The sequence below is a fragment of the Indicator indicator genome, chromosome 6 (genome assembly GCF_027791375.1).
Source record: "Indicator indicator isolate 239-I01 chromosome 6, UM_Iind_1.1, whole genome shotgun sequence".
Classification (NCBI taxonomy): Eukaryota; Metazoa; Chordata; class Aves; order Piciformes; family Indicatoridae; genus Indicator; species Indicator indicator.
The window spans coordinates 22,624,239-22,635,504 of NC_072015.1; the positions used below are offsets into that span (position 1 = coordinate 22,624,239).

Here is an 11,266-nt window from a genome sequence, read left to right on the forward strand (position 1 = left end):
GCTGCACTTGTCTGAGATGAAAGGATTTGAGTCTTACAGAGACAATTTTGCATTTAACAAAATGGTTCCTGTATCTTTCATAATTCTTGTTTCCCACTTCAAATCACCTGTCTTTTCATCTCCACAGAGATGATCCTGTAGAATCATTTTGCCTGTTGTTCTGCCTGTTTTCCTGCCCTTTTCCTTCCTTCTTGCAATCCCTCTCATTTGTGTTTTCCGACACCCTTCTCTCCTCTGGTTTCCCAGATCTGGTCATCTCCGTAAGTTAGTTGTTGATTCATGAGTTGTGTAAGGGTGATGCATATGTAAGCAAGAGGGAATTAACTTCTCTTAGTCAGCATTTTCCATGTTGCAACTTATATTTAGATTTAATTAGTTGCTGGTTGCATTTCTAAATAGCTGTCTTTAGATATGGTCCTAAGTTGAAAATACATAGTCTCCTCAGGAATGGGGTCTTAAATTTGCAGCTCTGACTTGTTGACAGTTTCTGATCAACAGAATGAAGCTGTTATTTGATGCATCCCTTCCTACTCCTATGCTATTTTAGCATCTCAGTCTTCTGTGCAGGACCTGGATAATGTAATAAACCAGTATGAGCCCATGTCAGAAATTGGCTGAAAGACCATGACAATATGTCCTGGTGAAGGGGACAACTTGTTGTTACAAATAGAGATAAGGCGGGGAATTAATAAACTATAAATTATTTATTAATATGGCTCCACATCCCACAGAACTATGTACAAAAGTTGTAAAATATAATACAGGTTCAGTATGTTCAGTTGAGAATATTTTCAAAATACAGGAATGGTTACAAATGGTTTGAGAACACTATTGGGAAAAGATAAATCCAAAAGCAGTGTGTTACTTCTACTAACGAAAGGTAGGAATTTCCTGGAGACTTTCAGGAATATATCAATTTACTCGTGATGCTGCCTGCCAATTGTGGGAATTTCTCTGGTGTCTCTTTTTATTGGAAAATCCTCCTGGAAATGCTGCTGCTTATAATCCATGTGTGTGGTGGGGAAAACCCAAGAGAAAAGAGCCTTGTGCTCTGCAGCCCACATGTTTTATACAACCATCTAATTCTTGTCGGAATTGTCACCAGATAAAGGCTAGAACTGATAACCATCAGTTCTCTGCTTAAACATGGCCAAAACATGCCCAGACTTGACCCTTCACAGGGTCTGTGCCTGGCAGGCACATGGCTAGGGGAAGGGCCCAGCTGAAATCCACTGATCTACAGGCCTGGGCAGGGGAGATGACGCTCCCCTGGCTCCCTTCATCCCAGCCTCACTGTTTCCCCTCATTCCCATCTTTCTGGGATTGTTGGGGTTTGGATGCACTGCCACACTTGTACACCAGGCTCCTGGTCCGTCATGACAGCATGTGTCTGAAGGAGATGTGATGACTTCCCCCTGGAGATGCCTCTTCCTTTCTCTTCTTTCGCAGGGGCTGCAGATAACTGGCTTATACCAGATCCCACTGGTTTATGTGGCAAGGTTGATCAGTGCTGAGTGACTTATCCCCAAGGCTGTGGCTGTCCAGGAGAGGAGTGTGCTGGAGTAGGGATGCCAGACTTTCCCTGAGTCACATCCTGACCTACCATAGGAGCAGAGCTGCTCAGGGTACCAGGGAAGGGTTGTAACTAAAACAAAAAAACCCTGAAGCTTCAGTTGTTATAACAAAATCCAAAATAACAAAAAAGTCAAACCAAGTTGTTACAAAAATTTTGCAAGGGAACTGTTTAATTGAGAGAGTTGTCACTGTCTGATGTGACAGTCTTTCTGGAGTTGAATGAAGCTATGCTAAATGTGCTGATATAAATCATTCTAAGAAAGATAACTCCTGGTTTAACAGTATTCAGTTTATTTATTCTAAAATTGAGTGAAAAAAACAGCTGATGCTTGACTGATAATGTTTTGTTGCTTTGATTGAACAATTCCTTGTATACCACATTCTCACTACCCAGTGTTTTATGGTGACTGGGAAAATATACTGATTTAGATTCCATTCCATGGCCGAAGCAACATTATACTGTACATTGGTATTACTTTAGCTTTCAATTTAGTTGAAGTCTTTAGGGATTTTTTCATAATAATTCTCAAAATCTTTTCCTTCATTAGCATCCTGCATTGAGTATGTTTTTCAGGACATACTCAATCCTGTGCATTACTGCCTGAGTTGCTGTACTCTTCTCAACAACCTTACTAACCTACCTGATCAACACTACAGTCCACTACTGGTGCAGTGTTTTGGCTAATTAAAACGTGCTTTTACTTCCAGTGTTTGCAGCAGGTCTCTGATGCATCAAATTACCATTCTGTATCACATGCTTTTGGAAGTGCAGTGTCTATTTAAATCTGCATAAGAGTTTTTAGGATAACTTGTTGAGGCATTTCACACAGCTTGCTTAGGCTGAAGAGTAAGCTCTTGTTTCCTAGTGCAAAGAAGATGACTTATAGCTGAGCGGGTCTTTCACCAGGCCCCCAAGTAGTGCCTCTGAGCCCTGAAGGGTCACTGGGATGCATAAACAGTTTAAGAAAGGGAAGGATTAGCCCTGTTAACCTTGGCAGCAGGGCTCTTAAGGCTCCATGCTGCAAGTGCTGGGGCAGGCAGCAGCTTACTCCAGTGTAACCCACAGAGCATCCCACCACTGTTGTCAGTCCATCTGTCTCTGTAGTGCCTGACAATACTTCTGCAGTTTCTGTATCTATCTGAGAGAAAATTTAGCGACGCATTGGTTTGTTTTATGTGCCTTCTCCAGGCTTCAGAAATAGTTTCCAAGCAAGCAGTCAGTGGTATTGCTGGGTGCCTCTGCCCCCATGCACCTTCTGGGTTCTGCTCTACCACAAACATCTCTGCAGGATACTGTGCTGCAGGGCATTTCCTAGACTGAAACCACCCTCCCCTCTTGTAGGCTAGCTTTAGCCCAGGCTGGTTCACATCCAGCCTGGCTGGTGCAGAGGGGAGCAGAGAGCTGAGGGAGCACAGGTGGACAGCTTTATATGAGTGTCATTTCAGTGAAAACCTGGTCCCAGCAGGCAGAGGTGGCAGTCTGTTGGGCAGCAGGTGAGAAGTGCCAGCCCCTGAGTGATTCTCTTGTATGAGACATCAGATGTGAGTTCTCTCTGATGTGTTCAAGCTCTGTGTCTCAGGTTTTCTAATCATTGGTGGTGACAGCTGTGAGAAAGCTGAGCACAAAATTGATGCATGGCCTGCTGGCTTCTAAGTGTTTATATAATTTTCTGTAAGGCGCACAAAATGTTCAGCTTATCTATAATTGGTGCTGTTTCTGGATGGAACACAATACCCCTCTACAAGTCACTGGTAGGACTTTTGAAAATCATTTTAAGCAGAGTATTCAAGTCTTTCTATATTTTCTCCTATAAAGGAAGTTGTTCGATTTAGTTTATTTTAATAGTGCTCAAGCCTCCTATTTAATTGGGCCCTTTTATGTTCTGAGGCTTTCTGCTTGGTTCAAGTGCTATTGGATTGTATAGTGTTCAATATTGCTTCGGGGTTTTTTTGTTCAGTACACAAAAAGCAGATATCTAAACCTGTGCTCTCTCAACACATAGGGGACAGTGACTGTGGCACGATTATGGACTGTTCCCCTCCTGTGCAAGCAGTTTCTATCTGTGTGGAAGTAACCATGCAGCCCTAGTTTCAGTAGCATTTGGCATTGTCACTCCAGGGATGCTAACGTCACCACAAAGTACAAGGCAGTGGAGTTGGGAAGAAGGAGTGTTGGAAGGGATCGGTCCAGTGTCTGTGGTAGTTTTGTTTTGTGTTCTGTGGAAGTTTGGACATTCCTCCATTTTTTAGGACTGGGACTGGAACAAAGCATTAATCAATAGTGTTGTCATACATGATAAATAAAAAAGTAAAACAACAGAACTTAATCATAAACAGGGCTTATGAGTCACATAAGGAGACTATTAAAACATAACTCTAAGTAAGATTATAGCTTGATTATCTGCCAGATTAAAGCACATGCATACACACCTGCACACGTACAGAGGCGCACTTAGACCACAGCAAATGCTGGAGTTTTGAGACCCACTTTGTCACAACAGTGCCACTGCAGACACGATCATCCCAGGAGAACTTTACTGAGCTTTCTTCTGTCTGTTCACTCATAGCAGACGCCGTTATACCCATCCTTCTAAATTAGGTAGCAAAATGTTATTTTTAATTGTTTTGCCCTTGGCAGATTTTCTTCCAATCTGTCAGTTCCCTGTGCATCTAACCAAACTTGATTCGAACAGAGAGAGAGGTTTTATTATTCTTCAAAGCTCCAAGGCTTTACCTGTCATGAACAAAATGCAGCTTTCATGAAAGGTAGCACATTGCATGCAGTGCTCATTTTGTCACTTCCTATAGCATCTAGGTAAAATTGCAGAATGGATAAATACCTGTTTTTTGATGTCCCTGTCATATGTGTGTATATATATATGTGTGTGCGTGTGTGTGTGTGTATATATATATACACACACACAATTACTGGATGTCTGCTAGGATATTTGGCATGGTTCTTTGTCTGCCAGTATCTTCATGTGTTGATAAACCAGAGAAATAGTACATGGTCAATTCTTCAGGGTACCAAATTGCTTTTAAAATTGAGTCTACCTGAATCCTTCTTCTGTAATTGAAAACTCTCTTTTGGATTTGGTTCAGTAACATCCAAAGGTACTGAGGCAAGTAAAAGGCTGCACTGGATTGGGAACAGTCAGAATTGTGGCAGCAGCAGGGGTGATGAACTTATTTTTGTGAGAGAATGAGAGTCTGCTGTAATCCTACTAACAGACTATTTTTGACAGCTGCTTTTTGTGCTTTATCTTCTGAGCCAACATTTCACAGGAGATAGATACATTATATATATCCACAAGAGAGGGAAGCAAAATTCAGGGAGATGCAGGCCCTTTAGAAGAGATTAGAGATTGGAAGGGCACAAATTAGGTAGCAATGCCATCTCTGGAGTAAGTGATGAGATTTGAGAGGGATGAGGGAGGTGATGACTGTGTCACAATAATCTTGCTCTTGCAGCGCTCCATGGCAGAGCACCCTTATTTTGTCTTGCCATGCTGCATTAGCACATTTCAAATCCCATCTTAAATATATTAGCAGGTGCATAAGGGACTTTGTGTCCCAGTGTTCTGGGAGGCAGGTGCTGCCACCCTTTATCCATGGTTTGGTCCTTGGCTGTCCTAGCTCTCCAGTGTAGATTGCAGTTGGGGCTCAGGAGAGGCCTTGGTTGTATGTTGTGGCATCTCAGGTCATCTGCAGCAGCAGACAGCTTGAAATGCAGTCAGGGATCTTGTCTACATCTCTTCTAGATTCCTGGTTTGTTAGTTTCTCTGGCATCTGCAGTAGTTCCTGGAGGAAGTCTCGAAACTTCAGAAAGAACAAAGATCTGAAAGGTGAGAGGGAAGGCTTCACTTTCCCTGGCATGTTGCTGAAATTACTGAACAGTTAACACTATTGCAGTACATGGAAGACTGTCAAGTAGCATTGCTGTGAAGTGAAACCTTTCTGTAATACAGAAAGGCAGCAGCAGGTTTTGCTTGCGTGTAATGAAATGTTTGTTTCTATAAGGTTTCTATTTTCTATAAAATTCCTGATGTCATAAAAATGTCAGCTCAGCATTTTCATCAGTGGTCACAAAAGTAAGGCAAGTGTCAGGAAGTGTGGGGGAAATGGAAAACAAAACAGGGACTATCACTGTGTACATAGTGGTTCTACAACCTGAGTCTTCATGCACAGGTCCAGTCTTCACAGTTCAAAAAGGAGGTAGCAGACCTGGGAGAGGTCTAGGGAGGTAAGCAGGGGTGGCATGGGTACAGAACTGGCCTCATAAACTTCAGGTGAAGTGATGAGAGAGAAGGGAAGCACAATACAGGAGACATTTACAAAGTCTGATTCAGAAAGTGCTGTAATCTGGATATGTGTGCTTGCTCCGTCCCCATGTATTTCCCCATGCATCTACTCTTGGCCGATGCAGGTGCACCGAAGATCTCACCCAGCACAACTATTTGTATAATGTCATGATTCTCAAGACCTCCAGGATAAACTGTAGAATCAGTCTTGTATATTGTAACTGTTAGAAATAGCTCCATGGGGTTTGTAAAAAAAAATAAAATAAAAAAGAAAAGAAAAAAAACAGGGGTTAAGCTAAATGCCGAGGTTCTGTCATTTACAAGGTGTTCTAGCATCACAATGATGAATGCCAAAAAATGTTTGGGTAAATAGGACTGATGTCAGGTAGCTTGGAAGTGACCTGTTTGACTGCTGCAAGGAGCTGTTAAAAGGGCAGCTATTAGGGAGTTCAGTGTAAACCTGAGCCCAAAGCAATTTTACATCAAAGTGGTGTGTTACAGAGGTGGTCACTGTAGTTTTAATTGGCAAAAATTTGCTATGACTTATTCTCCAGGCAGACACATTAATTTGTGGTTGAACATATTTCTTTGTCCATAATTTGATTTAACACATGATGAAAGCAGTTCTTTAAAACACAGCTTATCAAATTAATCTGTTTTATATTTTTGGACTGATGGGAACTCATGCCCATGCAAAAGCAGGGGCAGGCTGACGAAGTAGACACAACTGTAGCGTGCAGCTGTGGTGTTGCGGGAGGAGGAAGAGGAGGAGAAGCTTCAGAAAGCCTCTTCAAGATTTTCAGGGTTACAGGTGATATTGCTTCAGTAGGTGAGTGGCTTGGGCATTCTCTGCTGAAAATTGGTACCAGCTGCTTTCTTCTGAGATAACAAAATTTGCATTTTAATTAGGTTATCGTATTTGTCAACACTGAAGCATAACTTAAAAGTTATTTGAAACTCTCCACAGGACCAGCACAAGAACTTTGAAAAACATGATAGCAACATTTACCTCAACGCTATTTTTAAACATTTAAAGTGTGAGGATTCAGTTATAAACTCTCAGTGAATTAACTATGAAATATTCCTGGTTCCAAATATCCCACTATAAACGTTGCTTTTGGAAGCTGAGATCTATTGTTTCAGATGAAGGGAAGCTGAGAGCTGCATGCCAGTCTGGTGCTCAGTGTGAGAGTGGAGGATTTGCACTGAATTTACTGCTTCAAGACATCACTAAGGTGGCAGCAACTGTGCCTCAGCCCTAAGAGAGAAATCTCTGCTGATACCAGCATGGAATGGCTCAAGAGGAGTCTGACAGCACTGGTATATACTTGAGGAAAACAAATGATGTCATTGGAGATTTCAGGCTGCGCTCAGAATTGATACAATATGTCATACTGAGTTTTCTGCCGGGTTTAAGAGTGCTATGACCGTATCTTCATCTATCGTGAACCTGTGCAGCACTGCTGACTTTAGAGCTCTGTACATGTATGCAGTTGGGGATGGGACCCAGGAGGTTCATACTATAGATCAAACAAGCACAAACAAGCCACTGCTTCACTGTACAAGTATTGGGTGATAGCATCAGGCTAAGTAATGGTGGTATCAAGCAGGAAGGAGCTTGGAAAGTAGGCAGCCTGCTTTGTAGACCAAGGAGAAGAAACTCACTGCTCCTTCAACAGCAACATCTAGTCAGAAAGCCCACCACTGCTTCAGAGCTTGAACAGACCCAATTTACTTGGAAATTCTTTCCACACCAGCCTTTCTGTGCCTGTCCTGCCTTCTTGCCTTGCTGTCTGCTTAGGGGCTTCAGTTCCTCAGTTTCCCCACTGTCCTTTTAGGTAGACAAATAATCAGGACATTAACTGCTTCATCAGCACTGTCTATCCAACTGTCAAGAGCTGAGGAACGGCTGCTAGAAGTGCCTGTGCAGCTGAGGCAGCCCTGCACCAAGGGTCCCACAGCTGCCACCCCTCATATCCCATCAGCCTCTGGCCAGTCCAGCCATGTAAGTCTGGTTTCTCTGCTCATTAGAGGAGAAAGAAAGGCATGAACATCACCTGCTTGGTGGGAAAGGAGCCACAGGACACCGATAGCAGGACCAGCTCGTGCAGCTGCAAAGTTGAATGAGGTTTGGGCTGAAGCTTAGGATTTTTTCCCTAGAAGAAGTCTGAAGGTTTGGAGAAATGATAAAAGGAGAGATGTGGAATTAATTTCCCGTGTTTGGACACTGTACTGTACTGACATTTATGTGCATGATGTTGCAGTAATACAGTCAGTTCAGCCTTTTCATCTATGACCTTTTCTGTGACATTAACCACAATATTGTGGGCACGCAATATTACAAAGAAAAAGATGAGGCAAGGATGCCAGTTGACTATTGCCAGTCTAACTAGTCTCTAGGATTTGCAGTTAATGATGAGTGCAAATGCAGAAACAGAAAATAGCCAATTTTCTGTAGAAAAGTTGCATGATAATAAAAAAGTATTTGTTGCTGCTATTTCTTTTGTAAGGTCCCTTTCCCAAGGGATTATTATTGCTCTTCTCTAGATTTACCAATATTCACCCATATTAAACAATCTAAGACTATCTTGATGTGTCTTTACATTTAATAACTGATGTAAGAAGGACTTGTCACACATGGTATTAAGGTGCTGCTAATTGTGGATGGAGGCATTTACATTCTGAATCCTAGTGAATTATATTACCTATGTTGCACCATTTTTATTTCACTCCCTGGTTGTTTTTTATAACCAAGTATAGCCTGTAACATTTACTTTACCAGAATGAAATAAATCCTGCACAGTGGATTGACATCACTTTTGTTTCTCTTGTGCATTTTATACAGTGTTTAAATTTCAAGTGGTCCTGCAGGTTTCATACAAATTCTCCATGGAAAGTAGATTCTGTTTTTACTATATTAACTCTTTGTATCATACAGCTTTGTAAATCGTGGGGCTATCACAGGCCAGCATGCAAAACATTCAGGTTTACCTCTTTACCTCATGTGTGGGTGAATCCATCTTGGGATAAAAGTTTATTAGGTGCAAGAAGAATAGTGTATTTAATTGAAACAGAATTATGTAGATGAGAGTTGAAATCTTTCAAAGTTCCACCAAAGACAGCCTAGTTAATAATGCTGCTTTATCTCAGTTGAAGGCTAGGTGCCGCACCTGCCGGTGTGCAGTGGGACCCTGGAACATGTCTTCCACCCTGAACTCCCCCTTCCTGTGTTGTCCAGCCCAGTGATACTTTGCATGGACAGACTGAGGGGGCTGCAAACACAAAAGTTTCACAGTAACATTAGGTTAGTAAAGCAGGTAATTTTACATAAGATATCCTGTATTTTGCTATCCATTCTGTATCCAGAGCCTTGAGTGGGCAAGAAGCCACACAGTGCTATGGAAGAGGCCACATACTAGGGAAACTTGCTAACAGTCAGTGCTAAAACAAAGTTCCGGCTTAAATATTCTGAAGATTAATGAGTACAACTTGGTGAAGCAAATTTCTGCAAGTCTTAACAGTCTTTCATAGAGGGTAACTCTTCATTGAGGAAAGTCCTTCATTATTGTCAGTTTGGCATCTAATTCTCAGGCTTCTCTGTCATTATACAGGCACAACTTGATCCAAAGAAATGACCATTAAAATTGGTTTGTGAACCATTTGATTTGTGGAAGACTGAGCCTCATCTGTGGTTGTTTTTTTTTTTTGTTTGTTTTGTTGTTTTGTTTTGTTTTGGGGTTTTTTTGTTGCAAAAAGGTTGGTAGTGGAGAAGCATTTGGCACACTCATCTTCTTTCAAGAGTTTCAGCTGTATGTTGGCCCCTACTGTACATCCTACCCTGATGGATAGTGATACCAAAGTGCTGTTGAGTGGCCAGCCTGAACAGCTGTTTTGTGTGTTTAGTGAATGGAAGGGCCAAGTTCCCCTGAAGACACACCAGTATATAGATAGGAGATGATTGGTTGGGTTTAGTTCTGCTTTACAAATGCATGTGGATTTGCAACAAACAAACATACTTATTTTTTAAAAGAACTATAACTAAGACAACACTCACAGCCTTCTCTGGCACGGCCTTTGAAAGAACCAGATTTGTCTTGTGAGCTTTGTGATGGTGGATTGTTCACTTGCCTCATCCTTGGAAATGGAAGTTTTTTTTGGTGTACAATGAAAATATGTGTTTATAGACTGGCTGACTGACATAAACCAGAATATTTCATTTTATACATAAAAAAAAATCTTCACTCAGAAGAGGCTGGAGCTATTCCATTCTACTGGAAAAGGACTGTTTTCTTATTATATGAGAAAACACTTAATCCAATCCTTTAATTACTCCACAAAATATAATGCTTATTTCCACTGGGAAAAAAAAAAATTACTAGCATTTATAATCAGCTCTCTAGTAGCCTGCAGTAGCACTGCTGCATTATCAATATCTGACTTTTTCTCTAGTTTAAATCTGAGTTAATCTGCATCTTCAGTTTGTATCCAAGTCTCTGTAACAGTCGTGTGTTTCACAGAAAGGCTTTACTGCACCTTCCTGTGCAGAAGGCTAGACAATCTGTACTGAAAACATTCAGCCACATTGGAGGGCAGGGTGCTTGCTCTCTTGGCTGACTTTATACCTTGTGTGTGATGCTCAGGTTTGTTTAATGTGCCTAGTGTTACTTTGTGTTAGGTTTTCTGTGCTGGAGCCTAAAGCTGAACTATGCTGGATTGCAGTGTGCTATGAGTATCACATAATAAACTCTTTCCTCTTTTTAGGCCCAAACTGCTTTGCAGAAACCACTGTCATTCCAGCAGGCCGGGAGGTGAAAACTGATGAATGCACTATATGTCACTGTACTTACGAAGAAGGCACTTGGAGAATTGAACGGCAAGCTATGTGCACTAGACATGAATGCAAACAAATATAGGAAATCCACAAATCTAAGTACTCTGCGTGGTTTTTATACAATATCTCACAGCAGTGAGCACCTAGATGACCCAGGGAAATATGAATGAGAAGATTCTGGTGAGGAGCAAAGAATAAAATACCGATATTTTCTTTTTAAAGTGACGTTAAACTGCAAGGCAAAGAAGTGCATATATTTAAAACATTTAGACATAAGAATACCTGTCTTAATAAATGTGTTATTTTCACAGTGAGTACACTACAATACACTCTATAAAATATTCTATGTATTTCTATAATACTATTATAGAGCTTAAAAATAAATGTTTTATATAGACAATACAAATTAAAGTACTGTATCATTGCCTGTCCTGTTGTATACATGCATCATGGCTAAAATACTACATTTTTGTTCTAGTTTAATCATGTGAGGGTTTTCTTAGTGGGTTTTTTTGTTATTTTTGTTTACTTCCACTTTAGTGGGCCAGAAAAGAGCCAG

The 11,266-nt window shown here is 41.1% G+C and overlaps 1 protein-coding gene across 1 annotated transcript in view; it reads left to right on the forward strand.

The window, feature by feature from the left end:
• Nucleotides 1–10,789, forward strand: part of VWC2 (von Willebrand factor C domain containing 2) — a 48,549-nt gene extending 37,760 nt beyond the window's left edge. Inside the window, exon 3 of the mRNA XM_054381874.1 lies at nt 10,638–10,789. Within this exon, the coding sequence (XP_054237849.1) occupies nt 10,638–10,789 (152 nt within the window). The remainder of the gene's footprint in view (nt 1–10,637) is intronic.
• Nucleotides 10,790–11,266: the final 477 nt, after the last annotated feature.